The sequence below is a fragment of the Pseudopipra pipra genome, chromosome 2 (genome assembly GCF_036250125.1).
Source record: "Pseudopipra pipra isolate bDixPip1 chromosome 2, bDixPip1.hap1, whole genome shotgun sequence".
Lineage (NCBI taxonomy): Eukaryota > Metazoa > Chordata > Aves > Passeriformes > Pipridae > Pseudopipra > Pseudopipra pipra.
This window is the reverse complement of record NC_087550.1, coordinates 47,840,085-47,855,576: the sequence shown is the minus strand read 5'-3', so window position 1 is coordinate 47,855,576 and position 15,492 is coordinate 47,840,085. Positions and strand designations below refer to the sequence as shown.

At 40.0% G+C, this 15,492-nt stretch overlaps 1 protein-coding gene across 2 annotated transcripts in view; it reads left to right on the top strand.

Annotated features, from left to right (window-relative positions):
* Nucleotides 1–15,108, top strand: part of LNX2 (ligand of numb-protein X 2) — a 58,215-nt gene extending 43,107 nt beyond the window's left edge. For both annotated transcript variants that reach the window (XM_064645424.1, XM_064645425.1), the window contains exons 5-10: nucleotides 2,583–2,954; nucleotides 4,463–4,609; nucleotides 5,825–6,002; nucleotides 7,714–7,945; nucleotides 9,718–9,876; nucleotides 12,729–15,108. In XM_064645424.1, the coding sequence (XP_064501494.1) occupies nucleotides 2,583–2,954; nucleotides 4,463–4,609; nucleotides 5,825–6,002; nucleotides 7,714–7,945; nucleotides 9,718–9,876; nucleotides 12,729–12,864 (1,224 nt within the window). In that variant the 3' untranslated portion in view covers nucleotides 12,865–15,108. The remainder of the gene's footprint in view (nucleotides 1–2,582; nucleotides 2,955–4,462; nucleotides 4,610–5,824; nucleotides 6,003–7,713; nucleotides 7,946–9,717; nucleotides 9,877–12,728) is intronic.
* The last annotated feature ends 384 nt before the right edge of the window (nucleotides 15,109–15,492 follow it).

The following is a 15,492-nucleotide window of genomic DNA, read 5'->3' as shown; positions in this document are numbered from 1 at the left end:
GCCTTTTTCCTCTCCTGGAGTGTTAGCATAGTGTCTGGCCAAGAAAACAACCCAAGAGGTTTCCAAAATGTTGTCTTTTCAACAAGTAATTGCAGACACTGATTGAATGCTGCCTCATTTATTTTGATACTAAGGGCTCCACTAGGTTGACAGAATAGAGAGTTTGAGCTCCAGTGAAGCTTTGGAAATTCCTGCTGTTTGGGTAGGTGTCAATTACAGTTTCCAAGGCCGTAAATGGCAGTACATTGACTGTAAATGGGAATTTACAAACTGCAGTGAGTCTTCCCTATCAACTTGCTGGCAGTGGGGCTGTCAGATGCTAGGGGGGTTTCGAAGGGAGAGGTACAGAGGTTAAAAGCCGAACTTTTTGGAAGTTACAATACCTTTATTTCTTTGAATTTACCTGTGCGTGTGCTGAGCTGTTATATTAAAATGACCAGACTCATTCTCTGGCGTCTGTAGTTGGGTACAGTTAGATGCAGCCCACCATGCATACTTTGGTTTGATATTTCTGAAAATGTCTTTAGGGACTTTTATGAGCAGTAAAGGTCTAAAAGAAAGCCAGAAAGGACTATGAGGTGAAACTCAGCATTTTCTTGCCCGGTCAAATGAGAAGTATTACCCTTTTAAGATCTGTGGGAACAGCATTTTGTAACAGCTACATAAAAGCTTATGTTGTCTGCAAGGTACAGATAGGTGCCTAACATTTTCAAAGTGCTCTACAAATTGTCTCTTTTTTATGCTGACTGTGACTGTAATTCACGTAAAGCATGTCCTAATGAGAATCTCTTTCCCCAAGAAATGCTAAGGCTGTTTTATTCTGAAATTGTGAACTGCCTTGTAGAAAGAAGAATTACATTTTATTGCATGTATTCTTTGTGCCCTTTGAATGCTTCCGTATTTTATGTATTTACTTTAACTAGAGACAGCTAAAAATAAAACTGGACTTAATTTAAGTGCTCTGATGGATGAGCCATAGTGGTTTTTGTGGGGGGCAGCTCTAAATGTTAATTCTCCTAGCTATGCCCCTCTTTCCTTTGCCCAGGGTTACAGCCTATCTCAGGGCAGTAGCAGAGCAGGACGTGACCATGGTTTGGTATCTGAGCTCATGGTGCCGCTGGCAGCAGTGGCTTTGTGCTGGGCTTTGTGCTGGGGGTGGCTCAGTGAGGGTACAGTGCCCCTTCACCATTCTGAAACTACCACGGCCAAATGGTTTGGCACAGACCTCTCGGAGCCCCTCAGCTCAGATGTGTGATGTAAATGTGGCAGCTGTTGTACATAGATTTCTAGGTCCTTTCTCTTCAGACATTTTAAGCTTTAATATTGCTATTAGATGGTGAGAAGCTGCAAGTTTATATTTTTACTGAGGTTGCAATGGGGAGCATTAGAAGGCATAGGTAAGGCAGATCAGTGTAGATCATTTGATGTTAGTTTGTCTGATGAAATTGCGGGGCAGGGGTTCCTCCACTACGGCACAATAGTATGTTCTGAGGGTGAAGCTTTAGTGTTGACTTTGAATCCCTTTTTACAGGATAAGGCAAACACAGCTCTTGTGCTGATTTTTTGTGGTGTTTCTGTTTTCTGCCACATCTCATTGCACTGTCAGTTCTTACCTTATTCTGCAAGAAATGACTGAAGATTACTGATCTTTGTATCAGTGGGCCGTATAACAAACACAATTCTTAGTTGTAAGGCAGGAAAGTTTAGTTCATTTTTCATTTACAAGTGGATTTTGAGGGATACAGCTTAGAAGTCTTAAACTCTGACCTAGGTAAAGTCTGTGGAAAATCACCAAAGTTCACGCTAAGACTTGAGAATTAGGACAACCACCTTTTTCTACAATTCTAATAAACGAATTTCATTTTTCTGGATTCTGAGGTTTGTTGGGGGTTTTTTTCATGTTGTGGAGGTACTGCTTATTGTAAGACACAAGCTTGCTTCAGAGATTTTTATGTATTCTTTTTATAGCTATTATTTTACAGTTTTAAGTGATGCTGGGCTTGACACTGAAAGCCAAAGTTCTTGGCCTGGAGAACAAACAGTGTTAAAGATCTAAGGAAGATAAGTATAGGAAACAAGGAGAACAAAACCCCTGGCCTGTGATGGGAGAGGGTGTTCATTGCAAGAAAGATGTTGTCACTTTTGTGGGAAAAAGCCTAAAGGTGTACCAAGTTTAGATTAGATAGGAAAACTTTCTTCACAAAGGGGTTGTTAAGTACTGGAACGGGCTGCCCAGTGAGGTGGTGGAGTCGCCATCCCTGGAGGTGTTTAAAAGACTTGTAGATGTGGCACTTGGGAACATGGTTTAGTGGTGGACTTGGCAGTGCTGGGTTAACGGTTGGACTTCATGATGTTAAGGGTCTTTTCCAACCTAAAAATAAATTTTTAAATTGAGCAGCCAATATGAGTTTGCAGGAGATGATGGAAGGACAAGAGAGGAAGTCTAGTAGGGTCAGATATGTAGGTTGCTCTAAGGCTGGTTTTGCAGTGAGTGAATTTACTTCGGAAAGGAAAGGACTTTATTTCCATAACCAGGAACAATATCATTCTGATATATTTTTGTTGTTGTTGTTGTTTTGCAGGTCAACAGCTTTGACATCAGCAACGTGTCTCACAACCATGCTCGAGCTGTGCTTTCCCAGCCTTGCTCAGTGCTGCACCTCACAGTGCTGAGGGAGAGGCGCTTCGGCAGCCGCACACACAACCACGGGGACACCCCCAGCTCCCTGCGGGAGGACAGCTTCCAAGTGACGCTGCACAAGCGTGACTCCAGCGAGCAGCTCGGCATTAAGCTCGTGCGCAGAACAGATGAGCCAGGAGTTTTTATTCTCGACCTTTTGGAAGGGGGGTTGGCTGCTCAGGATGGCAGGCTCTGCAGCAACGACCGCGTTCTTGCAATTAATGGACATGACTTGAAGCATGGGACACCAGAGCTTGCTGCTCAGGTTATACAGGTAATTTGCATTCCCTACCTGAGCTCAACTTTATTTCTTGGGCAAAGCCTGGGGTAGAGTCTGTCCCAGACAAAATCAGTCATGTAATGCCTAAAAGCCTGTGGCAGTACAAATTGCAGTGATCTGTGTTCTGGAAATAATAGTGCAGAACAGGATCTGCTTTCGCAACTAACAGATGAACATCACCTCCTCAGAAGTGAAAAGTGTGTTAGTCTTCCCTGGCATGCAGCCTGAAGGTTAGAAAATGGCTCATGTGAGCGAGCAGAGTAGCTTATTGTAGCCTATTGCTTAGTAGAAAAAAAAAAAAGAGGATTATTTTTATTCTATTAATGTATGTATTGTATTTTAATCTGCCAGTAAGCTCTGTAAAAGTGGGCTTTATTTTGTATTGATTTGTCTGTGCATGGAATTGAGTTGAAACAGGAAAGTAATTGTCAGACTTCTTGCTGTCAACAGGTGGCAGCTGGGAAGTCTAATACAGGTCTTCCATGAGTTCTGCGTGGTAAAACTCATTTTTTGAGTGTTCAGAAGGGTTTATTCCCCATGTCTGGCTCTGCTCTGGACACGACTGTTATCCAAAGCTTGATGCAGTGTGACATATGACCCTTCCCTGTTCCCACAGGAAAACCTTTACTCTATGCCTTTCTCCCAGTCTGTAAGGAAACAGCTGCAGCACTTTGCTACTTCCTGCTGATGGGATGTTGGTGAAAATTGCTCTGTTTTTAGGAAAGTTGGAATATACCAGTAGTAGGCTCTTACAGTGTAGTGCAGTCATCTTTGCCTAACCCAGCACCACACAGAGAACTCTGATACAAATGAGTAGTAAATATTTGTTTCAGGAATAATTTTAAGAACTTTCCTTGCAGTGAAAGGAAAATAACAATGATCTTGGGAATTGTAATTTCAGTTCCCAATTTTTATATAGAGTGATTGAAATTTAACATTGGGTAACTTTTATCTATTAAGGTGTGGTTTTGCAGCAATAGAAAGAGTTGATGTTTTATTTAACATCTGGTAACTGAGTCTCCTGATATTCCCCAAACTCCAGAATTTGATGGTCTGCTCATGTATAATGTCTTTCTTTTGGACGTGTCTTTGGGAAGTACCAGAGGTGTTCAGAGCTTTTGACCAAAATCTGCAGATCTGGAGCCATCACACAGGCATTTCTTCCATTTATTGCTATGTGTTGCTGAAGTTCATGAAGAATGCAAATGGAATGGGGTGAATTTTAAGGTTTGAAGCTTTGTAACACGAACTGAGAAATGGTCCTTTTGACAAGGGATTTCCACTTGATGTAGATGTAACATCAGAGGTGAAGGAAGAGTGTTAATATCCCCTCCATTTTGGGGAGAATTGCAAAAAGAAGCAAGTAGGGAACAGTGCAGTCTAAGCAGGAACTGGAAAATAAGTTCTGCTGTTGTCTTGTTTCACATTTTTTCATGTTTTCCTCCCTCTCTAATAATCAATATCCTATCAAACTTGATGACTTTGTCTTATGTATTCAACAGGCTAGTGGGGAGAGAGTGAATTTGATCATCTCTAGACCCCTGAAGTCACAGACAGTGAGTATTATCCGAGACACCGGAACTCACAACAGCAACTCACACCAACACCAGTCCCAGCAGCTGTTTCACAGCAGACCTAACTCACATAAGGTTGGTGTTTCTCCTTCTGGGAGGTATAAATACCATTTTACTCATGTGATGGTCCAAGTGTGTAGCAAGGCAAAACTAGAAGAAAGGATTATATCTTCTTTTTTACCTAATGAAAAAAAATTGTGATGACTTCCAAGTATTCAGGTTCTGCATCGTGTCTGGATTGGGAACAAAAGACACACAACAGCTTTTCAGTATGTTTTGGGATTTGTGGACTGCAGTGAAAGAAGCAAGTTCTATGAGCTCATACAGCTGTAGTTGTTAGACCTTCCTTGTCTAAGACAGTGATTCATGTGTTATTCTTGCATGGAAGAACTGTCATTCAAGAATGTTACGTTTTTGTTGCCACTGTGCTAGCTTCAACCAGGAAGGGACAGGAGGTGTGGTGTCCACGATCCAGCTTATAAAGAGCATGATGGAGGAATGTGTCATCTCCTCCGTGAGTCAACAGTCCTGGCTGCAAGACGCTGAGTTCTGCATTGTCTCAAGCAGGAAGAGAAAGGCAAAATGAGGAGACTGTCATGAAGCTAATGTCAAATTATCTGGAAGACCTGCAGGAATAAAGCCTCTGCTTGAGATGTTCTTGTAGTTAGAAAAATACAACTTCTCACTGTTAAGAAGTTGATTAGCATCAATTGGCCTTTGTTTGTGCTCTGGAGAGTCTGCATACCACCTGCAAAAGAAAACATGATGTATAAGGGCTTTAAAGGGTCTCTTACTGTCATCATGAAAACACATGTGTGCTCATTTCTTAGGAGCTTCTTTGTAGTTCTGGACAGTTCTGGGAACATCATACTGATGTTCACCATGACACGAAAAGATTTGTTTCTGGTTTGTCTGCAGTCTTTTGACCGTATGAAATTTCTAGTGTCGTCCTAAAATTGAGCCTGTTCCAGTGTAGGATGTTAATTAAAACTAGACTGAGATGTTCAAGATAGGCCTTTATAAACTTTCCATCTATACTTAAGTATCTACATGCATGGGGGTTTTGTTGGGTTTTATTTTAGTTTGGGGGTTTTTTAGGGAGAGGTAGTCTGATCTGGAGGAAATTCAGCTAAAGCTGATTTCCACTACTTAGTCCTTTTAAACTGTTCTGTTAAAGTGCTAAAGTGTAGTTCTGGGGTGTATTTAGTTGTGTTTTGTTCTGGAGTTTGGGTTTTGTTTGGTTGGGTTTTTTCCTTAGTTTTAACAATGCTATTTATCCTTATCAAACAGGATCTCTCCCAGTGTGTTACGTGCCAAGAAAAGCACATTACTGTGAAAAAAGAGCCACATGAATCTCTGGGAATGACAGTGGCAGGAGGCAGAGGCAGCAAAAGTGGCGAACTGCCCATCTTTGTGACAAGTGTGCAGCCTCACGGATGTTTGGCAAGAGACGGCAGGATTAAACGAGGTGGGGTTTGACTTCCCTGGTGCCATGGGTGACCTCTCCTTGCTTTCTGATGACTACATTCTGTGGAGTCAGGTGGTGTCAAAAAGTCTTTCCACAGATGTAGGGAAATGCTTATGGATGCTTTTCTTCATGATTCAGTAATAGAAATACAGTATTTAGTATCGCACTTCCACCTTTTCTGGGAAGGGGATGTTTAGAGTGTGATAGCAGGGGAAGCAGATAAGACCAGGAAATGTCTGGTTAAATTCTTTAAAGCTGGCAGTAATTCCCTGATTACTGGTCTGGTGGGATGCTTTGCTCTGTAGCACACACATCCTGGTTTTGTGTTTAATATAGTGGGCGGGACCACATCTCTGTCCAAGAAATCTCTGCTCCCCAGTATAATATCTGAACAGCAGAGATGCTCTGATGACAGGCCACAGTTTACCCATGCTAAGTTTACCTTAGAAGCCACATCAGTGTTGATCCTGGTTCCCACATGCTTTCTCTTGGGTTTGCTGGTCTTCAGGAGTGTTGCAGCACCTGCCCTTATTCCTTGGCTTTGCAGAAGGGAACAAGGAGGTGGAGGTTAGACTCAGCAGTCCTGCGTGACTGATAGCAAAGCATTTGATGATTAAAACGTATTGTATGTGAAACAAAGACTGCCTGTAATATATCTGCGATTCACAGTCCACAGAATTACAGAATGTTTTAGGAAAGAAATTTAGGAAAAAAATTTCACAGATTGTACATTTAAAAAGAACAGTGTGGGAGCATCCTTATATGCTCCCGAGAGAGGGAGATTTACACCCACACACCAGCAGGTATGCTTTCTTTTTCTGTACTATGATGAAAAACACACTTGATAGAAGAAGTACTATTGTTCTTTCATTGTGTAACATTAAAGTAGCCACAGCAGCTACTGGGAGGAAAAAACTTTTAAAAACTGAATCTCATTCCAAATGTGATCCAGGTGTTCACACTTTTGCTTTGTTTTTTCTGACTTTCATTGGTGAGACATTGTGTAAAAAAAGGAAACTGTTGCTGCTTCAATAGTTAGTAACATTCTTGTTTTCATCCTGAGACTTTTAAAAAATATTATGAAGTTAAATTTTAATTTTGGCAGGTTTTTTAGTGGCTTTGACTCTTTCCATATTATCTTTGTAGAGATGCTCAGTTTGTTTCTTGGAATTAACTGGGTTTTATACCAAACTTTCCAGTAGATTTTGAATTCCATTTTCTTCTCCCAAGTAACAAGTTAGAAAACGGATAACTTAAAACACTCTGTGGAACCCTGCTTATCTACAAAAATAGGTTACTTTGAGGTGTCTGTATTGCTCCTTCCAGCATTCTTCCTTCACTTTTAAGGTTAGAGTGAACATAAGATCCACTACTGGAAACAATTGTCATGGCATCTGCAGTAGCAGTTGCAGCCGAGCTGGTGAAATGCTTAGGTAATTTCTATTTCAAATTTTCAGGGCAATATACAATAAAAACCACAGTATTTGATGTGTTAGGGGGAAATAAATTATACCAATCCAGCTTAATAGTTCAATATGTTAATGTTTCAAACTCTCAGTGTAAGGCTTCAGAGCTGTTCACATTCCCAGTCTGTTAGTTCAGACTGTCTCAGGTCCAAAAAACACAGTATGAAATGAAACTGTGGCGTGGGAGGTGCTGTCAGTAGGAAGGACTGTCAGACTGATGTGGTCTCACTTGTGCCTTTGAACAGGTGATGTGCTGCTGAACATCAACGGCATCGATCTGACTAACCTGAGTCACAGCGAGGCCGTGGCCATGCTGAAAGCTAGTGCTGCCTCTTCCATAGTTGCCCTGAAAGCCCTGGAAGTCCAGATTGTAGAAGAACAGCCCCAGGCTAATGAAGAACAACTGAGTACCATCAGTGAAAATGAATATGATGCTAGCTGGTCACCATCGTGGGTCATGTGGCTGGGACTTCCAAGGTATGGAATGAATCAGTAGAGTAATTAGTTAGCTGTTTTAAGCTAAGTCCAAGAGAGATAACGAAGCAGAGACCTTATTAGTTGCAACACATCTGCCATTATTTCTGCCTGCCTGACTATATTTCATTGGCAATGTGCTTACAAAGCAGACTGTGAGCAGGAGCAATGTTTCTTTGGGAAACTCAAAGGTGAATAGACTGGGTTCGTCCCTTCACAAATCATAGTGACTACCCATGTGGAATCTTCTCATTGAACACAATTCATCGTTTATATTCTTTAATCATATAATAACTTTCTGTAAAATACCTAAAACCAGAGTAATCATTAATAAAAATACAAAGTATATACCCATGTGTCTCTTTGCTAATCTGCTACCTGAATTTATGAGGCCAAGTATTTAACTTCAGGATATTGGATTAGGTTTTGGCCGTTCTGACACTCTTGACACATCCCTTGTCAAGACTGTAGCCATGTAACTATAGACACACAGATGAACCTATAGTTATAAATCCCCTTTTTTTATTTTTTTTTTTTCAAGAATCCACTACCATCTCTTCCAAACACAAAAACTCTTCAAGGTTTGCAGTGAGCTCCCTCCCCTCGAGTAATCTGTAATCTGATGGACATCATGTTTCATTTGTACTCTTCGTTTTTCACTCTCATGTGGCTGCAGCTATAAACTCATTCTGACATTGCTTGCTATCAAGAAGAGCTTCTGCTACAGCAGATAGTGTTATTAACTTCAGTCAGGGCATGCAGGTTAATTCCTTTCTCTCTGATAGAGTTACCAGGTCTGTACTTTAAGCGTAAAACCAAAACAACAACCAGACAGATTGGTAGCAGAATGCAGCCAAAGATGACAGAACTAACTATGCATTGGTCCTCCAGAGATTTCACTTTTTCTTAGTTTAACTGTCAATTAATTTCTCTTTTATTCAAGTATAAATAAGCTACCTAATCTCGATAAATGACTCTCAGTTCTGGTAAAAGTACTCCTTTCTATGCTTCAGCAGTGGATTATTTCTTCTATACCACAGATGCCCCTGTATGGCTCCTAAAGTTATGTTATGCATTGTGCTGCCGTTCTTAAAAATAGTAAGGAACTTGGCCTCTTTTTACTCAAAAGTTAATGTCTGTGTTTTGAGGGGTTTTTTGGTTCTTTTTTTTAGTTACGGCCATTGTCAACTTCATTGGCAAGAATTAATTTTCACTAGAGAAGATACCATATAGCAGGACAGTTAGTAAAGCGTGATCTGAATTATTTACGTTCTGTGTAATAAAATGATTAGTCGTGTATATTTTCATTACTGGTGATGCATCAGTTCAGAGGTAAAAAAGATTGTGTATGGAATTTTAATTTTTACTTAAAGTAGAAAAAGCCTAAACTGACTGGAGGTGGAAGAAAAACACTCTGCATTTTTGACTCTAGAACTAAACACATCAGGTATCAATTTTCCACCCACATTGTTGCCACCTGCAAAAGCTCTAAAATGCTGTTCTATTACTGTCAGTTTACAGAGTTAACTGTGTTTAAGTAATTGTTCTAGCACTGCATTATTTCTTTTAAAACACTTTCCTGTCTCAAGATTGTGGGTTTTTCTGGTAATTGGTTTGAATACTGCAAAATTACTCTGGGAACAGAAGTCTAATCACCATCCCTCCCCTTCTCTTGCACACTTAACACAGTGGTAATGGTGAGACAGCAGATGTTGTGCCTACTGTAAAATTATACATGGCTTTTTCTCTTGCTATCCTGTGCTTCCATTCCACAGCTGCCTACATAGCTGCCATGATGTAGTACTGCGGCGGAGCAATTTAGGGAGCTGGGGCTTCAGCATCGTCGGTGGCTATGAGGAGAACCACACAAACCAGCCTTTCTTCATTAAAACCATTGTTCTTGGGACTCCTGCGTACTTTGATGGAAGATTAAAGTAAGCTAATATAATAGTGGTAGAAATACTAATAGTAATAACAGCAACAAACCACTTTTAAATAGTTACATGCTGGTGCAACTAATTGTTTAAGGAAATACACTGTAGGACTTGTGCTGGGGGATCGTGCAGCCCTGTAGTGCTTTGCCTCCCTGATGAGTGTGATGCAGGGAATTAACAGGGAAGGGATATCTGTCAGAGAGGATGGTTGTGCTGACATCTCTGCCTCTCCTGTGCTCCTCCCCAGCTGTGGTGCTGATGTCACCTGCTGTCTCCATCTCCCTGTAGATTTCTTCTTTAGGCCAAGAGAAATGCAATGTATATGTGCAGAACTAGCTAGCTTTTATCTTCCTAGAGAACAGCTAGAAATGAGAACTTACCTCTGTAAAGTAGGGAAAAATCTTTTGTCCTTTCATATGACTTTCTGAAGCCACTGCTGGAAACCCTGGTACTGAAGATGGGTGCTGCTGCTCTAGTGTAAGGGCAAGAAAGTAGATGAAAAATATCTCTGAGAAGACTGTTAAGGAATCAAGTCCCCATGGCAGTGCCCTGAGAGTCATTAGTTGGCAGGAAAGTCACTGATAAATGAAGCAAGTTCGGCAGAGGCCCCTGAGGTGGTAGGAGCTGGAGCACTTGCCCCACAAGGAGAGGGCTTCAGGGGCAGCCAACAGCCTCTTCCAGTACATAGAAGGAGATTATCAAGGAGACAGAGGCCGGGCTTTTCAGTGATGCAGGGCAAGAGGATGAGAGACAGCAGGCACAAACTGAACAAATAAGGCTGAGACTGTAAGGAGAAACTACTTCCCCTGGGGATAGTCAGGTAGTGGCATAAGTTGTGTGGTCTCTGCCCTTAGAGGTTTCTGAGACGTACCTGGGTAAAGCTCTGAGAGTCCTGGCGAGATCTTACAGCTGACCTTGCTTGCAGCAGAAGGTGGACTGCAGACCTCCTGAGGTCCCTTCTAACCTTAAAAATTATATGATTTTACTTACACATTATGTTTGGATGCAGCCCCCAGGTCTAGTATCCAGATACAGATCTTAGCCTCATGTAGGATTAGTTCAGAACTAGGACTTAAAATTCCTATTTAAGTTTCTCTTGTTCATAAACTTGATTTTGTGAAGGTGGCAGTCAAGAATATGCAACTTGAAGTTTCATGGCATGATTTTTACATGTAGATTTGCTTACAAAGTAACTTAGGAAAAAATGTGCTTACGCTTAGAGCCTTGACAGTAATTGATTTTTCAGTTCAATGACTAAATAAATAAATGAAAAAATAACTTGGCTGAACACAAAATTACTTTTTTTTTTTTCCAACTGTGGAACAGTTTGGATTAAAGTAAAGATCTCAGTTCAACTCAAATAATTTCAGGTTGAGGACTTAATATAACTAGAAGTCTTCACACAAATGGAAATTCAAGCATCATTCCTAAGAAGGGGGGGAAGAGTCGGCATGGTCACATTTAACCCCTTGTAAAGAATGGAAAAGATGCTCATGTGATATTGTGATATAGTACCCTTGGTTCAAATGTACTGTCTCGCTGAGAATATGGACTTAAAAATGGGCCATTAGTAAGGGAGAGCTCCTTAGAATCTGCATCTTGAGTTATTGTGGGGCAGGTCTCTTTAAAGCTGTTCTGCTTTGTTTAAGTTATCTAAATGTTTTGTTAGGCTAGAAGGGAAGGTAGTAAATAACTTTACAGCTGAATAGTTTAGACAGTTTTCTGCTTACATGATCTGTCTAGTGTGATTTTATAGAAGGTGAAATGACTTCAGCAGAAAGGCTGGGTGAGTGAGATGCCACTCAGTGAACCGTAGCATCGTGGTTTGGGTGATGTGGTTCCTTGGTTCTGACAGAGAAGGACTTCTGAACGCACATTTGACTGGTCACACTGCATCCTCTTCCTCTGCTCTAGCCAGGTGGAGGGCACTGGGAGAGTTCAGGAAAGCATCTTTTTGCCACCCATTTCGGTGCCTCCAATAACTGGGAAGATCAGTTTCAGGAAAAGTCCCGTTTGATCTCCCAGGTCATGTTCAACTGCTCTGGGGAATGCCAAACACCACGCTCAAGTCACAAAGAAGAGATGTCTGGAGATAGAACAAGCTCAACATTGGAAGGACTTAGGTGCCTTTTTGAAGTTTCTCTTGAGTGTCTGAAAAAAACAAAACTTAACCCTTTGAGGTCAATTTTCTCAGGGCCAGCAAGCAGCACCTTCCAAAATTTTTCTTCCCTGCTTCAAAACACAGAGATGCTCCAACTTCTCAGTTGAACCATCTGCTGAGGGAGATTTCAAGCCAAACAGTTATATTTGACAAAATCATAAGCCACTGAAAACAAGGTTCTCGGTTGGAATGTAGTTGGTTGGTAACCATAAGTATCTTTACTTACACCTCCTACAGTAAAGGCATGTTTGGTGTAAATGTGCTATAATCCACACAAACAAACAGAAATGCTTCTGTCATGCACGTGCTACCTCATCTTCTCCTGACTCCATTAGGTCTTTCCAACTCGCTCTTTTCACGTTTCCCTCTAGGTCTGTTCTTAATACAGAACTATCTTTGTATTAGAATTGAATTTTAGCAGTTTGGGAATTTCCCAGATGAGTTTCATAGAATCCTAGAATATTTTCAAAGTTGGAAGGGACCTTTTAAAGGTCATTTAGTACAACACTCCTGCAATAAGCAGATATATCTATCAGTAGTAGGACAGACTTAAAATTTGAACCCCTTTGGGTTTTTTTAGCTACCATTCCAGCCTGAAGCAAACCCCAGCAGTCCAGTGCTGTTTGTTGGTGTGTGCTAATTACAGCAGAGCATAATGTCATTTTTTCTTTTTCTTCTTGTGTTTTTTTAGGTGTGGTGATATGATTGTTGCTGTAAATGGACTATCCACGGTTGGAATGAGCCATTCTGCACTCGTTCCCATGCTGAAGGAGCAGAGGAACAAAGTGACTTTGACTGTGATTTGCTGGCCTGGAAGCCTCATATAGATGTGTGAATCACTTCTGTTCAAAGCAGCATCTTCTAGATAGCTGGCACAAAAATTTCCTCTTATCTTTTTTTCCCCTATTAATACAGCTGGTTATAAGCAGGGCCAAAACTGCTGTATTTTCCTTTTTTACAGGCCTCTCAGACTTACTCTGTATATTTTTCCAGCCTTTTCTGTTTGCTGTGTCTGTTGCTGACACAAATGCAAATGTACAAAGCTCACAGAGGAACTCCCACTCCACTATGGTTGTCATTGAGTTTTTCTCATCAGGCTTGTAGAGTCAGCAGAAGAACTTAGCAGTTCTTTGGCTTTCTCTGCACAGTCCTCAACTTATATATGATATATAAATGTAATATTCATGTGACCGCTCTTCCCTACAAAGAGAACATGTGTCAGTTCCAGAATGACACATTTATCTGCTGCTATGAATCAAAACCTGTTTCCAAAGGTACATCTCTTCATTTTGTAAGCCTTTCCAATTTTGATTCCATATTTCAGACTGATTCAAGTATTCCATCTTACTCATCAGAAATTACTTGGTCCCCCAGATTTTTTTTGCAGGTCATCAGTGTTCATAGAAAAGTAGGACAAAAGCCTGATATTACTGGAATTTTTATAAAGTGCAATAATTGGACTCTTTGTTAGGAAACTTTAATATATTACAGAGTTTGTACCCTATAATGACAAGAAATATGGAAGTAATTACCATTGCAATGCTGGCAAGAATACACGTGCCCAAGGTCGCCTTTGAGTAAATGGCTTGCAGTATTAGACTTTACTTCACAAGTGAATGTTTTGCTATGTCAGAGAATTTTGATGAACATTTTTATGAAGATCATTTTTACCATTTCTATTGTAGTTGACAGCTGTCTTTATTCAAGTGTGGAAACAATACTTTGACTTGTACTTTCTAAATGAGAGAATTATTTCCAGGGAAAAAAGCAAGCTATTAAGAAACCATATGTTATGGTTTACAGGTGGGCAGGCTAGAAGGAAGACTTTTTGATTTCAAGTCCAACTGCAAAGTTCACTCTTACTCTGTCATCTGCTGACAAATGTGCAAATGCCTTGATATCAAATGCTGAAACGATCTCTTTTGCATTTCAGGATATTTTTTTTTCCCTTTTAGAGAGCACCTGCTATTAAGTTGTCGGTAACACTATTTGTCTTGGATTGTATTTAGTATTTTTACAAACAAACCTGTAACTTCTAGACTTTGCCTTTCCATGATATTTGCAGGCTAAGCACACATTTGTGTAAGAAAAGACGGGTGGAGCACAGAAAAGTGTGCTGACCTGGAGCTAACCCTGTGCGTTGTCAGTGTTCTCAGTATTTGCAAAAGAGCTTCATTTATAAACCAGGTTCCCAACCGGAACTGATTTTCTGAATGACCTCTGTATTGTATTATTAATTACCAGAGAATGTATTTGAGAGTCACAGCATATTTCAATTGTGAAGCATGAACTTTATTTTCAGACTTAGCTGGTATAATATTGGGGCATATTATCGCATGTCATTAATTCCAGTAGCTTTGTTTTCAAAAGAAATGAAGTTACTCTTTTGCAAAAAAAGAAAAAGAAAAAAAAAGTAAAGTAAAAAGCTCATGTAAGTGAAGTGGGTTTATTCCTCTCTGTAATGTATACTATCGGTTTCATTTCATAATACTAAAATACAAAAGAATGTCCTCTCCAGTATATTACTGTAGTGAGAATCCTTGTTTCTGAAACAAACACCAAATTTATTTGATACTCTAACTAATTTGAGAACAAGTTTTCTCCTATCCTCAGATGGTGTTTAACTGTATGCTTTGCCCTTAATGCAGACTTTTTTGTAAAGTACATCTTAGTGTAGACTTTAGGGAAGTTTTTGACATATGTATTAGATTTAATATTTTTTATTTTAAAAATTACACTTTTCATTCAAAATTCTGCAAAGATATTTTTAGATTTTTTTTTCCTTTTATATGTTATATGTAACAAAAGCATGGGTTAGCTTATACTGTGCAGTTTTGTTTCTGTGTGCTGTAGCTTTTGATCAGAATATTTAGCGATAAAACGTTTCAGAATAAATTCGCTTCCTGAAACATTTTTCCCCTTTCTCTTGTAGCTGATAGTTGGGTTTGGTTTTCTGTGCCTTCTGTTTTAAATTATTTCAAGTTTATTTTTTTTCCAGATACTGCTATCTAATTGTATGGTATTAATGAAGGATGAATGAAAATAAAAGTTCATTCTACACATTGTAATAACTCGAAGTATTGTCTCACTCTTTGCAAAAGATACGGGTAGCTCAATGCAGACTCAGTTTGAAGGTTATTTTTTTCTGCCATGATTTATCATAGATTACAGTTAATGAATGTACCAAAAGGGTCTGAGGGCATGCTCATCCTGCCAGGGCAATATACCAGCTGTTTAACTAGAACTCAGTGCTGAGAAGTGTTTCTAAGGTGGAGGTAAGATCTGTGCCTTATGGTACTTTGCCACAAGTAGCATTTCCTCTTTCCCCCTCAGTGGCAGCTGGTACTGATCAGCTTGAGGATGTTTTCACAGCAGAGATTTGATGCAAGGAGATAGTCCTGCTGGAAACATCAGTTTTACAGTGAAAACTTGAGCCTCCTGGTTATCAGTTTCTA